The sequence below is a fragment of the Triplophysa dalaica genome, chromosome 4 (genome assembly GCF_015846415.1).
Source record: "Triplophysa dalaica isolate WHDGS20190420 chromosome 4, ASM1584641v1, whole genome shotgun sequence".
In the NCBI taxonomy this organism is placed as follows: domain Eukaryota; kingdom Metazoa; phylum Chordata; class Actinopteri; order Cypriniformes; family Nemacheilidae; genus Triplophysa; species Triplophysa dalaica.
Window position 1 is genome coordinate 7,775,381 of NC_079545.1, and position 14,508 is coordinate 7,789,888.

Consider the following 14,508-nt stretch of genomic DNA (forward strand, 5'->3'; position numbering starts at 1 on the left):
GTTGCATCTATTTCCATCCTCACTATGTACACCGATTGCCTTGTGTTAATTATTCTATATCACTGGCTGTATTCCAGGGATTAGTATACAGGTTTTTTTCTGCCCTGCCTAGCCCCGGCACTTGCCGTTTATGCTGTGTAGTGAAATAAAGTCCTTGTGAACTATGGTGGTATTGTATTCCCCAGAGTTGTTTTGATTGGACCCTTTAGCAGAATTTGGTATCCAATCGTCTTAAAGCCTGTTTAAGATGTGCGCTGTCGTTGGGAATTGTGATATGTGCTACTTCGTTTGCCACTGAGTTATGTGGTGCACGTTATGTGTTAGCGTCTCACGGTTTGCTTGAACACATTATCCACTGCGTCAGCAGAAGTGACTCAATTTTGCCCAAACATAGAACCGTTTCTGATTGGCTTCAGCTTCCGCGGCATCCAATGGTCTAAATGCTCGGGCTTGCGGCTACGCTGATTGGCTGAGGGTGTTTCCCTCACACTTGGCCTTTGATTATGTGGGTATAGCGCTGGGTTCCGGTCTTTGACGCTCTCACGGGGTGATTTTATACGGTTCATATAGCGTTTCACGCAATGTTGAGAGACCCAACATCTCTGGTTACTGTCATAACTTTGGTTCCCTGAGAGGGGGGAACAAGACATTCTGTAAACTGCCCATGTTCGCATGCTCAGATGTTCGCGTGCGCTGTAATGTTAAGTCGAAAGATTCTGTGGGTATGCTGTCCAGACAGTGTTCTACAGTATATAGGGCCGATGGCCTCGCCCCTAAGTGCCGTCTTGACCGACATTGGCCAGTTCCATTTTCATTTATACTGTCGTTGTGTAATAAGGCTTCAGTACAGGTTTGGAGAAGGGGATTCCCCTAGCATTTCACACAATGTCTCGTTCCCTCCTCTTAGAGAACTGAGGTTACGACAGTAACCAGAGACTTTTTCCGTTTACCTTCACGTGAGACCACAGATCCTTGCTCTTAAAGGAATAGCATCCAACGCACACACACACACACACGTATGCATTTACCTTAGCAGTCCAATTGGCTTAGCAGTCCAATTGGCTCCAACACGCACACATATGCATTTACCTTAGCAGTCCAATTGGCTTAAAATTGCAGAATAGTCTGTTCAATAGGTTTACAAGTGAATAGAAATGTTTGTAGTATTATAGTGTATTGATTGAAATAGCCCTAGACAAATACAACTTATGGATGAACAAAAATTCTTATAGCCACAGAGAGTTTACCTCAAAAATGCATGCACTTTTAAGATTTAATTATTCAAAGTTTCTTGACCAAGAACAGTGGATTAAAAATCAGTGTAAAAGATCACGGTCTCCTCACCTTACCCCGATTCACAACAGTATGGTTATAATAATGACTTGTAATTTATTGGGTAAGATTTTGTGGGTAATGTCAGATTGAATCGATGTGGTAAGTTACACCAAGGGTCCTCAACTCCTGCAGAGTTTAGCTCCAGCTTTAATTAAACACCCCTGAGCAAGCTCCTCCTGAGCTAATCTCTTCAGGAAAGACGATATCGAGGTTCAGAGTTGAGGACCTCTGCGACACCCCGTTGTAGGCCACAAGTATAAAAAAATATGCTTTTTGTCATTTTCTAAAACTTATAGTAAAGCACACATTTTGTAACCTAGTCTGTTGTCTCATCAGAATGGCTATACGCCACTTCACATTGCTTCTAAGCAGAACCAGGTGGAGGTGGCCAGCAGTCTTCTGCAGCATGGAGCATCTGCCAACGCAGAGTCACTACAAGGGGTCACACCCTTGCACCTTGCCTCTCAGGAGGGTCAGCCAGACATGGTGTTCTTGCTCATCTCTAAACAGGCAAATGTAAATCTGGGCAACAAGGCAAGTTTACCACGCTTAAGTTTAAATTTATAAATACACACACAGACAAAGACAAAACAGAGGGTCTCATTCACTAAGCATGCATACGCACAAATGCGTGAAACCTGCGTACATGCATACATTTCAAACAAATCATGATTCACAAAAACTTTCGTACTAAAATGTATTATAATTATAAGATAAAAGATAGGAACAGCTGAAAGCACACAAATGCAAATAACAACAAGTTTCAAGCTGATAGGTGTCACTGTATACCAGCGGATTTACAGCCGGCTAACAAGAAATCTTTAAACTGCGTGTCTGTATAAATGGTTTTTTATTTTATATAAACTGATTTTGAGGACTGCCCCCTTGAAATTACAAGTGCTCGTCTGTAGACAGTGTCACATAAGGATGTCTGTAGTATTAGGGCAGAAAACCCTAATAGTGAGATGGAACGGTTGTGTTTTTTGCAAATGACTAAACTCGTGCACATGGCCGCTCATTTAGAATACTCCAAATTCACTAACATTAGAATGAGGTTAAGAACAAATTCATGTGCATGCCCACATGTTGTGAGTTAGGAGGAACGTTTTCGTGAGAAGTTCAAATGTGCATATTAAACGAAAAATCTATGCAATTATTAGTGAATGAGACCCGATGATTGATGTGATTTCACTAGGTAATTTGTGAACAAATGAAATTATGTGAAAACATTGTTTTTATTGCACTTTTGTAGCAGTTAAAGTAACATGTATAGAATAATTATGAGTTTTAATAACTATAACTTGAACATAACCACTGCTTTTGCTAGAATATTGTAAGAGTGTTGGGGGAAAATAGATCCGTCTGAACTAAAATGATAATACCTCCTCAGAGTGGTCTGACTCCACTACATCTTGCGGCTCAGGAGGGGCATGTTGGCATTGCTGACTTACTAGTGAAGCATGGCGCATCTGTCTATGCTGCCACACGGGTAATAACTCAAATCTTTAAACAATACAATATAGATCACTGAGCGGTTGCTAGAATTAATGAAGCTGATTTTCCATACAATTCCCATATTCAGAAATGATTTTAATGATAATTAATTGTCTTATTGTATTCTCTTTAGATTGGTTACACTCCACTTCATGTGGCTTGTCATTACGGCAATGTCAAGATGGTTAAGTTTCTCTTACAGCAACAGGCCAATGTGAACAGCAAAACCAGGGTAAACAATTTCATCCAGTTTTGTAAGAACTATTTGTAATGAATATATCACGTTGCATATATGTTATGGCTCAGTTCTTGTTGAATCATCATATTCCAAAATAGAGTTGATATTCTTCCTTTAGTAGAACAAAATAATTCACAGATATATAAAAAATTGAAAGCACATTGATTTCAGTCTATTTTAATGGATAGAATAGATTTTTTTTAGTTATATTGTCATTGTTTGAACAACAAAAGACTGTTTAGCAGCTCACAAGGTTTTGGCAGAATGGACAAACATAAATAGATACAGATAATAGGGTACATTATATTACAGCTGGCTTTCTTTCTGAGACAGCCAGTGGATGGATGTTTGCACTGTCTCTAAATGACATGCTCTCTGTCACATTTACTAATAGCATAAATTAAACTGCTGTCATAGCCATTCATTCATTCAGCTTGTTTTCTCACAAGCATTTATTTTATTTACCAAAAACGAAAGTAGCATATGTTGTCCGATTTATTCATGGTTTACTGGGAGATGTAAAAATAGGGAAAACAAACATTCCAAAAACATTGTTTTTAAGAGCGATTCATTTATTATCAAGGTCTGATATATGTTAGACCAATAAACATAAAGGGAGCGCTACATGCCTAATTTATTCTGGTCTCCGCAACTGTTCTGTGTAGTGAATGAAGCTAGAGCATTGACCAAACAAGGGTTTACCCTACTTCCGTTTTGTACAAGTCACGCTGTGAAACAGGTCTAATTAAGACTCCATGCATAATTTTGTGTATAACACAAATTATCTACCTTTTGTGTTCCCCATTTGTACACATACCAAGTATGCAAAATATCTAAAGAAGTGAATGAAGACACTTCACAGAAAGTCTCTGGATGCAAAATGAACTGGGTGAGCAGTGGTTCTCAACTCTGGCCTGCGAGATCCATCTTCCTGCTGAGTTTAAGCCCCAATTCTGAAATAAAACACCTGAACAAGCTAATCAATGACTTTAGAAATAGATGCATTCAATTTAATGTGGTGCTGCGCAAATCTATCGTCGTTACAACAGTTGAGATGTTGTGTTGATTTTTTCCTAAAGGAACATTTCAGACCAAAACTAAAAAAAATCATCATTTACTCACCCTCAAGTTGTTCTATATAAATATATTTGTCGAAGAATATGGGCAACCAAACAAGGCACCACTGACTACCATTTTTCCCTACTATATTAGTCAGTGGTAGTGGAGGGTGGAGGGTTCTGTAACAAGTGGGGCTGCTAGCCGCTCAGCCCCCCAACAGAGGGACCCCACTGCTGAATACAAATTTGAAAAAATAAAATCCAATATTTGGCGATAAATAGCATATTGTGTAATTTATAAGCTACCTTTGGAAGGCAGTAATTTTGACCCATGAATGCCACAATTGTGATTCTGTGCCATATTGTTTGAAATGAATGCATTTCAAAACAAATGTTGTGGTTAAACATTCAAATAGGCTAGTGTGATCAACACTGCAAATTTTGGTCATATTTTTTTTTTATTTTTTTTTCAGTCAAAGAACTGATGTGCACAAAACCAGTCCTAAATGAAGGAAAACAAGTTGACAAAATGATTGAATCCAATATTTGGTGATAATATTGCATAACAACTTATTTATATGGGATCCTTAGTAGCCGGGAACAACACAAGTGTTATAGAGTTTGAACACATCACAAGGGTTAAATAATGATGTAAATCACAAATCTTAAGATATAATACAATTTAAATAGTGAATTAAAAATAACTATGACAGAGCTCCGACTCAAACCATGCAGAGATTAGCAAACAGGAAGTTTTGACATATGTTTACTCAATAAGCACTTTCGAGCTGATTTTGTGTGTGTGTCTTAAATGTACTTGAGGTCCTTTTTGAGGTGGTGCTTTACCTTCACATTGCTTTCTAAGAGTTAACGAACATCGGACAAAAACATAACGTATGATTTATTTAGAACTCTTCATTCCCTACATTAATTCACTCTTTCACCCACTTTGCACACTAGTTTTGAGTGTTCATTTGATGTAAATTCATCATTCAACACCATTGCTGAGTATTTTTTCTATACTGCAGTTTACCAAAGACACATTTTTATCATCATAGGGCAGATGTCTACACATACTGCCGAGAGCTCTTTAAGATCAGCTTTTTTTTCATAATTTACTCTGAAACTCAATGTCATCGTGATAATGATAATGTCATTTTTGTCATTTATGATTCATATCATATTTTGTGAAACTGTTAGATGGAGTATACACCGCTACATCAAGCTGCTCAGCAGGGACATACAGATATTGTGACAGTTCTTCTAAAACATGGTGCTCAACCAAATGAAACCACATCTGTAAGAGATCATGTTTTTTAATTGATTTCTCTTCTTGACATAAAATATCCTGGATATTGTCTATTTATTTTGACAATACATTTTCTTTCCCATGCAGAATGGCACATCTGCTCTTGCTATTGCAAAGCGCCTCGGTTACATCTCAGTCATTGACGTTCTCAAACTGGTCACCGAAGACACAGTTACCATGGTAAGTTACCTTGCTCACGTGTCCAATAGCCCTGCGATGGGTTGGCAGCCCATCCAGGGTGTATCCTGCCTTGATGCCCGATGACTCCTGAGATAGGCGCAGGCTCCCCGTGACCCGAGGTAGTTCGGATAAAAAGCGGTAGAAAATGGATGGATGGACGTGTCCAATATACATTGGTGTTTCTGCATTTATGGACACTTTTGAATCTCCTAAATTAAAACATTAACCCCTATGGATTTTAACTTTAACTATCATAAACTGTCTGTAAGAAATCATGTTTAAAGGTACACAAATTGCAAGTATTCATTAAGATTATAATTTTCTCTAATAAATGATTTGTTTTGATGGTTTTCCTACATAAATAATCAAACTACTCCGTTTGATTCCGAACGCAGCAGTTCAGATCTTCTTCCCGGAGCCCAAACAGAGCTCATGTGACACCATTGCCTACTGGTTGCAGCCCACATCCGGTTTAAATCACTAATGCCGACTTAAAGAGCTGTCACTGGCTCTGCACCACCTTAATCTATTCCTCCCACTTCTACACTTCTACACCCCAATTTGGTCTCAATTAGGGTAACAAAAATGGCATGTTTACATACACTCAAATGGGACATACTTTTCCATCATTACAATATGTAATATACATCTCAGGGATCCACAGAATTAAAATAAACCACAGATCATTTTATGCATGTTCAAACTGTCCATTTTAGGATGGGTTGAAAACAGCCTGTTTTTGTGTTTCTCTTTAAATTTAAACAAGCTGCTGGTTTGCTTGTTTGTGAAGCAGTTCACTGTAAAGTGATTTGAACAAATATGTAAGACTTTAACTTATTTCTTTGGCACCTTCCCTTGATACATGAAATAAATTCACTGTGCTTTCTTTGGCTCAGATGGCATGACTCAATGGAGGCTTTAATTGTTTATTGCTAAATTCCGAAAACAGTGCAGCAGTAAAGTTTATGTTGTGCAGACATGCCACTAGATGCTCAAGCCAGGATATAAACATGGTGTATTGTGTGTGGCTCCATCATTCTGCATGTAGATAAGTTAGACTTTCAGAAAAGAAAATGTCTACATTTCACACTGAGCTCACTTTGCAGCAACAATTTGTTTTATCAATATTTACACATCATGGATTCTGACATATTCCTCATTTCAGTCACTGTTTCTTATTTACTCACAGCCAAAGCATTTTCTTTGTCAATAGTGAAACTCTTAGATTTCAAATAACAATATTGCAGTAGAAAGCACAGAGTTATTTAGACACAACAGGTTGACAGACAGGTAGTACATTCCAACCTAGTATTTATACCACAGGTGTCAAGCACAGTTCATGTTGGGCCAGTGTGCAGCAGAGTTTAGCTCCAGCCACACCTGCCTTAAAGTTTTGTAATTCTGAAGACCTTGATAACTTGGTTCAGATGTGTTTGATTAAGGTTAAAAACTAAGCTCTGCAGGAGATTGGAACACCAGGAACTTAGTTTGACACCCCTGATTTAGACCAAATGTGATGACTGGACAAACACTTAACATTCATGTGCAGCTGTATAATAAGGACACAGTGTAGAGTAGTGCAGAGATGACATATTTTTGTATGCAAAACCCAGAAGCGAGTAAGCATTTAAGCACTTCCGGTTTCAACACCCCAATGGATAAGGTTTTTGGTGGATGGGGATTTATTCACAGAGTAATTACTTAAAGGGGAACACGTTTTTAATAAAGTTTGAAAAGTTGTCGGAGGCTGGTGATGTTGATATCAAGCCACTGTAGTGTAGTCTGTTAATAGCCTCATTTTAGCTTTTTACTCCTGCCGGTTGTATTTCGGCTTCAAAAGTAACACATTCTGTCCTAATTTTTAAGGATTATCCTGATAGACAAAACATGTTTTAATCATGAACTTTTGCTAACTACAGAGCTTATTTTTGCAATCCTCCAAAAGTCTGTGGGAAAAAAAGGTTGGGCTATAAAAAACTGTCATACCTGGACCACTGCATAAATAATTTATATTGAAATTATCTTTACCTTCATTTTCTGGATCATATGAGTGAGGGCGGAGGGTTCAGTAACAAGTGGGGCTGCTAGCCGCTAAGCCCCCAACATAGGAAGCCCACTGCCGAATACAAATTTGCCAGATGCCAGGGCCTCCTCTATGTAGGTTTCTATAGCCATTGTTTGTGGGCATGACAGTGCATTGGCTTTAGTTCGGAAAGGTGCAATGTTGGGCAGTAACTTGAAAACAGATTCCTGTGCAGCCATAACTTTGTGGAATACATCAGAGAATTCAGTGTATTCCTCTGGTGTCTTTACTGTCACCTGGACGTTCAATGCTGGTGGTCAAACATGGCATGGAGACTGAGACAGTTAGATTAGCAGTTATCAGACCATTGTGTTATTTTAATCTGTTTCCAGGAGATTGTGGGATCGTGAGTTGCTAATCAGGGTTGCCCAGGATGATGTAAATATAGATGACCTCTATGTGAAAGAGTCACGTTTGCAGTGTGTGATGCCAGAATAAATGGGGTGATTATTGACAGCTGTGACAGTGACGGCAGGTATATATGGTGTCGTCGGTATTCTGTGTTTGTCTACAAGGGCTTGGTGAATTAAGTTGAGTGCTGACCCTAAATGGATGAGCGCTGAAACACATTTAAGTTGGTCATCAAAAGAAATCTTGAGAGGAAGTATGTTTGAGAAGACATCTGTACTCACTTCTCTTTCATTTGTTGGGGCATGCAGACTGCTGATGACCACGTTTACCACAGTAGAAGCACTCCTGATTATAACGGCCTTGGCGATCCTTAGTAGAAACTCTAGCATAGTCAATCTGCAAGGGCTTCGTGATGTTCTTGAACTTGATTAGCAGCCGCTGACATGAATCTTAATTCAGATTTAGAGCATGGTCAGTTACAAAGTAAATGACCAATTTGAACAGCCACCAAGATGAAATCAGATAACGTGGCATCCTCACCCTTACATGCTAATTCAACCTGTAGATTAAGATTGAATCCATCTCAAAACACTGTTTTCAGACTAATCTCCTCCCAACATCTTTGAGACGCTAATATTCTGAACTGGATGGCGAATTTGGCCACTGAATCTAAAATATGGATAGATGCTGCAACAACATTTAACAGAAGCATCTTTAACTCCCTCCGGGTTTTCAAACACTTCACAGATCTGGGTAACAAAGTCATAAAAATAAGTTTGTAATTGTTTATCATCCTCCCAAACAGCAGAGTTCCAATCTATAGCTTTTTCAGAAAGCAACAGCATCACAAAACCACTTTTCTTTCTGTCCTGACTGAATGACTCCAGTTGATTGAAGAAAAATATTTTGCACTGACAAATAAACCCCCGACCTTGCTCAGGTGAATCGTCAAGTTTAGAATGAAGTGGAAATGAGATGTTGTTTAAGAAGGGAGAGATTGGATTATTGGTTGAGAGTCTTATTGGCCGGTCTTAAGTTGTTGAATTGTTCCTGGTAGCCCTTTAAAATTGTGCCCTGGTAGGCATTGGACGCTTGGAGCTAGGAAACTTTCGCTGGATTCAGTGTACGCAAAGTATTCTGTAAGGAACTCGACATGGAGGCGGAGGTAGAATCCAAGTGCAGAAGTTTAATAAACTCAGCAATATTCCAATACAGCAAACAGAGACATAGTTGTAGAAACAGGTGAGAATCAGTAACCATAAATAAGTCCAACCAGGCAAAAAGACAAAAACAGTAATCCAAATAAACGTAAATCTAAAAAAACAAGCACAATGGTCATAAAAAAATAAACTGATATATAAGGAATCAGTCGGTAAGGCAGAGAGGACGCGCCTGGCAATACCCAAGTATGTTGGTCATGACATGGTGAAATAGAGCAGAAAACAGGAAATGTGTGTGTGTCCCTGCTATTATTTGGGAAGGGGCTCACTCTTGAGTGGCTAGCAGACCCACTTGTTACATACATGCTTTATTTTGCATTAAATCATATTAATCAGTAATTACAGTTTCTGATGTGGTTTGTAATGACACTGTTTATATTTGATATTTGTGTATCATGTAAGGAATTTGAACATAAATCCCAAAATATCACTGCTGAAATTTTAAAATGAAAGTAATTTCAGAAACACCCTGATACTATCAATAATAAAAATATTTACGGTACTTATGTGTAAAGCTAAATAAAGACTATATATACTAATGTTTCAAAATTAATGTTTTTCAGACCCCCACAGAAAAACATCGCATGAGTTTTCCAGAGACCGTTGATGAGATCTTAGATGTTTCTGAAGATGAAGGTAAAAGAGTGATTCATTTAATCATCTGCTTTTAGAGTTGTTACAGTACATGTAATTTTGTATTTTGTATTCAAACGCTTTCAACATGACATAATTATGAAATAAAACTGATTGGGCATTCTTAAGTGCACTTCTCTTGGTTTGGAATTGCACAGCTAGTGTTGGGTATTAATTTCCAGTGAATACATTTTTATATGCACACACACACACACACACGTTACGGGTACATTCCATAGACGCAATGGTTTTATACTGTACAAACTGTATATCATATTCCCTACCCCTAAACCTAACAATCATACAACTTTCAGTTTTTTTTTATTTTCATAAGAGTGAATTCTGTATGATTCATAAGCTTGTTTACCCATGGGGACCTAAAAATATCCACACAAGGACAAAGATATTGGATATTGCCATCTTTGTGTGGACATTTTGACCCATACTGTAGGGTTTACCAGGTATTAATTGCGAAATATTTATATAAAGTGTTTGAATCACTATCCGTAACTTATTTTGTAAGGTTTTTGAATGATCAAATACTGAGTAACAAAAAGGCTTTCCATGTATTCCATTTCTGACAAAATGTTAATGTTTGATTGTAAATTATAATGCAAAACTTGTAACTTATCTAACCAAAAATATTAAATGTTAACAAAAGTGGAGATTGTCTAAATATACATACACAAATACACAAATCCTAAATCATATTCGAACAATTATGGAATTCACAAGCTACTTGTGGTTAGTGGTTACTCCATAACATTACATGTCACGTTTTTACTTTTTTACAACCAGATGGCACTGATCAAAAATACAAAAAATAGATTTTAATAACCTGGTCTCTATTTCATATTATACAGTCAGGTCCATAAATATTGGGACATCGACACAATTCTAACATTTTTAGATCTATACACCACCACAATGGATTTCAAATGAAACGAACAAGATGTGCTTTAAGTGCAGACTGTCAGCTTTAATTTGAGGGTATTTACATCCAAATCAGGTGAACGGTGTAGGAATTACAACAGTTTGCATATGTGCCTCCCACTTGTTAAGGGACCAAAAGTAATGGGACGATTGGCTTCTCAGATGTTCCATGGCCATGTGTGGGTTATTCCCTCACTATCCCAATTACAATGAGCAAATAAAAGGTCCAGAGTTCATTTCAAGTTCATTTCACTTCACCAGAGTGAATACATAGGGTTCACCACAAGATGTAAACCATTGGTGAGCCTCAAAAACAGGAAGGCCAGATTAGAGTTTGCCAAACGACATCTAAAAAAATCCTTCACAGTTCTGGAACAACATCTTATGGACAGATGAGACCAAGATCAACTTGTACCAGAGTGATGGGAAGAGAAGAGTATGGAGAAGGTTCACAGTGCAGATGGACAATGACCCAAAGCATACTGCAAAAGAAAACCAAAGAATTTTTGAAGGGAAAGAAGTGGACTGTTATGCAATGGCCAAGTCAATCACCTAGCCTGAATCCGATTGAGCATGCATTTCACTTGCTGAAGACAAAACTGAAGGGAAAATGCCCCAAGAACAAGCAGGAACTGAAGACGGTTGCAGTAGAGGCCTGGCAGAGCATCACCAGGGATGAAACCCAGCGTCTAGTGATGTCTATGCGTTCCAGACTTCAGGCTGTAATTGACTGCAAAGGATTTGCAACCAAGTATTAAAAAGTGAAAGTTTGATTTATGATTATTATTCTGTCCCATTACTTTTGGTCCCTTAACATGTGGGAGGCACATATGCAAACTGTTGTAATTCCTACACCATTCACCTGATTCGGATGTAAATACCCTCAAATTAAAGCTGACAGTCTGCAGTTAAAGCACATCTTGTTCGTTTCATTTGAAATCCATTGTGGTGGTGTATGGAGCCAAAAAGGTTAGAATTGTGTCGATGTCCCAATATTTAAGGACCTGACTGTATATATGTATATAAAATATATGTAAATAAAACAATGTATTACATACATTTTCCTGAAAAATACCACACAGGAAAGTACCGCAGCGTGGTTACAGCTGGAGTTTAGGATAATGGCAGGTTGCACAATTTCATTGATTTCAATTTAAAAAAAACATTGGGTGGTTGGAGGAGAGCGTTTGAATATCGGGTTGCGCCTGCCTCCAATCAGGGCATACATTGATGACATGACAACCATCACAACAACCAAAGCATGTAAAAAACGGCTGCTGGATAAGCTCCAGGAGAACATTAGTTGGGCACAAATGGAGGTCAAAGCAAAAAAATCCTGCAGCATATCTATTGTCAAGGGCCGGCTTACCAATGACAGGTTCTTTTTTTAAAGGGTGAGCCCATACCAACGGTCATGGAAAAGCCCATCAGTTGGACGGTGGTACACCACAGACCTTAAAGACAGGTGGAACAACTCAGGCATGAGACAGCCAGTGGACTTCCTGGGAAGATGAATCTCTGGTGCTTCTGATTTGGCTTGTTGCCATGCATGATGTGGCCAATTTCAATGTATGAGTTCACGATGTCTCATGGCAATAACCTGGAGAGATTGAGGAAAGAAGTGAGGAAAGGGCTTGGCTACCAAGATGCCTTAGCAACATAGGGCTGAACTGGATTGGAGCTACCTCTCTTCTAGGGCTGAAACGACACGTTGACATAATCCATTACGTCGACTACGTAATTACGACGATTTTCCGGGAATGCGTCGATGCGTCGCACTGATTACGTACAATCATTTGAAATGGCTGCTTCAGCTCCAGGACATGCGGACAATCAGGCGTTATTCCAAACAGTCAGACCGCGTTCAAAAGTCTGGGAATATCTTAAGCAGAGACCAAAATAAAACGGTGCTCTGCACACTGTGTAAAACTGAAATGGCATACCACAGCAGCCAACTTGTATGCATGAACATCTTAAAAGAAAACATCCCGGGGCTCTCCAACCTCGAAATGATGAGATGGCCCCGGAAGTATTTGAGCTATTACAGCTATTAAGTTATAACACTACACAATAGTACAGGTCATATATTGTGCTTAATACGGTGCGTTTATACAGCTTTATGTTTTATAGGAGTAACGTTAACGAGTGCAAGGGGCGGCTGACGCAACCCCGCAACATTTACGTTTCTAGAATCTGTTGTAGCTCTTTTGCATATAACTCTAAATAACAATTTCTGGGTTGTATGGTGAAACAGTAAATAAAGAGCGGGACGATTCATATGAAAAAGAGTAGTGCTGAAAATATCAATAAACAGCATAAAGAAAGTAAATATGTTACTGACACATTGTGAGCTCAGCTGACATGCTAAATTCAAATGCTCTTCTTGTCACCTATTCCCGGATTGCGCTTCTTTTTAAGTAAAAGTTAACAAGACACAAGCGAAGACAATAATATAATAAGTCCGGCCAATGGTTATAGGTTATGTAGTGTGATATGGCAGTCCATGTGATGAGGGGAGTACCCTCTAGTGGATTTGAAAGGGCATTACAGCTGGTAATTGTGACAGATAAGTTGCCTGAATTCTTTTATTTAAATTCATGTATTTAGCTGAGGCTTTTATTCAAAGCGACTAACATTGCATTGTTATTATACATTTGATTCTGTCTATGTGCAATCCCCTGGGATCAGATTTGATCTTTATGTGATTTATTCAATTTATCTTGCCACTTTATATTTATGGTTAGACATTTTGATTTGTATATTCTTTGAGAAATTTATTTAAGAAAATGTTATTAACCAAGACTAATCAAATACCCCAAAAACACAAGCAAAATAATAGTTAGATTATTCAACTAATCGAAAAATGAATCGACAGATTAACCGATTGTAAAAATAATCGATATTTGCAGCACTACTCTCTTCCCATTTCAAGCCATCTGGAGGAATATAAATGCACAAAAACAAGGTTATAGATTATGATCAAAGAATCCTGTGATCCCTGTGTAAGAGATGCTGCTCCAACAGTAGTGACAGGGAGGAAATGGAACCCAACGACAGCAGTAGGAGATGCAAAGGCAGCCCTCAGACATAAGGATATCGTGGGACAAGTTTAACAGGGCAGAGGGGGACTTGGTTTGGGATCAACAACATTGCGACACCAAAGTAACAGCGTCACCTTATAGTGGAGGAGGTTCGGTTTCAATACGAAGCAAGAAGATGCACCAGAACGGTCTCTCAAGCACAGCAAGGCCGTTGGCAAAATTGCATAGGCATTGAACGGCACAAAATCACTTGGAGTGAGCTGTGAAGTATGGAAAAAAACGGGCTCAGTTTGGATTCATCCTGCCATCTGTGTGCAGCTCCAGCAAACCTTAAACATATTCTTGTGGGTTTTAAGAAGAGCTTGACACAGGGGAGATACACATGGCGCCACAATCAAGTACTAAAGTGCTTGGCTCAAGCCCTTAACTGCCAATTCAGATCTGCTGAGTATTGCCAGGGATTGGGAAATGCCTGTGGATATAAACCACAGATTTAAGGAACGTTCAGATTGCCCGCGAATATTCGGTGCGCATGCTCGTCGAGATAACGTTCTAGAACAAAAACAATAGATTCTTATGAAGCCATTCATATAGACCGTGAATATTTGGGCGGCGAAAAAGTGAAGGTTATTC

General features: G+C 38.6%; 1 protein-coding gene across 1 annotated transcript in view; it reads left to right on the forward strand.

The window, feature by feature from the left end:
* ank1a (ankyrin 1, erythrocytic a) overlaps nucleotides 1-14,508 on the forward strand; it is a 189,045-nt gene that overhangs the window by 80,129 nt on the left and 94,408 nt on the right. The window contains exons 18-23 of the mRNA XM_056745123.1: nucleotides 1,672-1,869; nucleotides 2,726-2,824; nucleotides 2,963-3,061; nucleotides 5,326-5,424; nucleotides 5,522-5,614; nucleotides 9,832-9,904. Coding sequence (XP_056601101.1) covers nucleotides 1,672-1,869; nucleotides 2,726-2,824; nucleotides 2,963-3,061; nucleotides 5,326-5,424; nucleotides 5,522-5,614; nucleotides 9,832-9,904 — 661 coding nt within the window. The remainder of the gene's footprint in view (nucleotides 1-1,671; nucleotides 1,870-2,725; nucleotides 2,825-2,962; nucleotides 3,062-5,325; nucleotides 5,425-5,521; nucleotides 5,615-9,831; nucleotides 9,905-14,508) is intronic.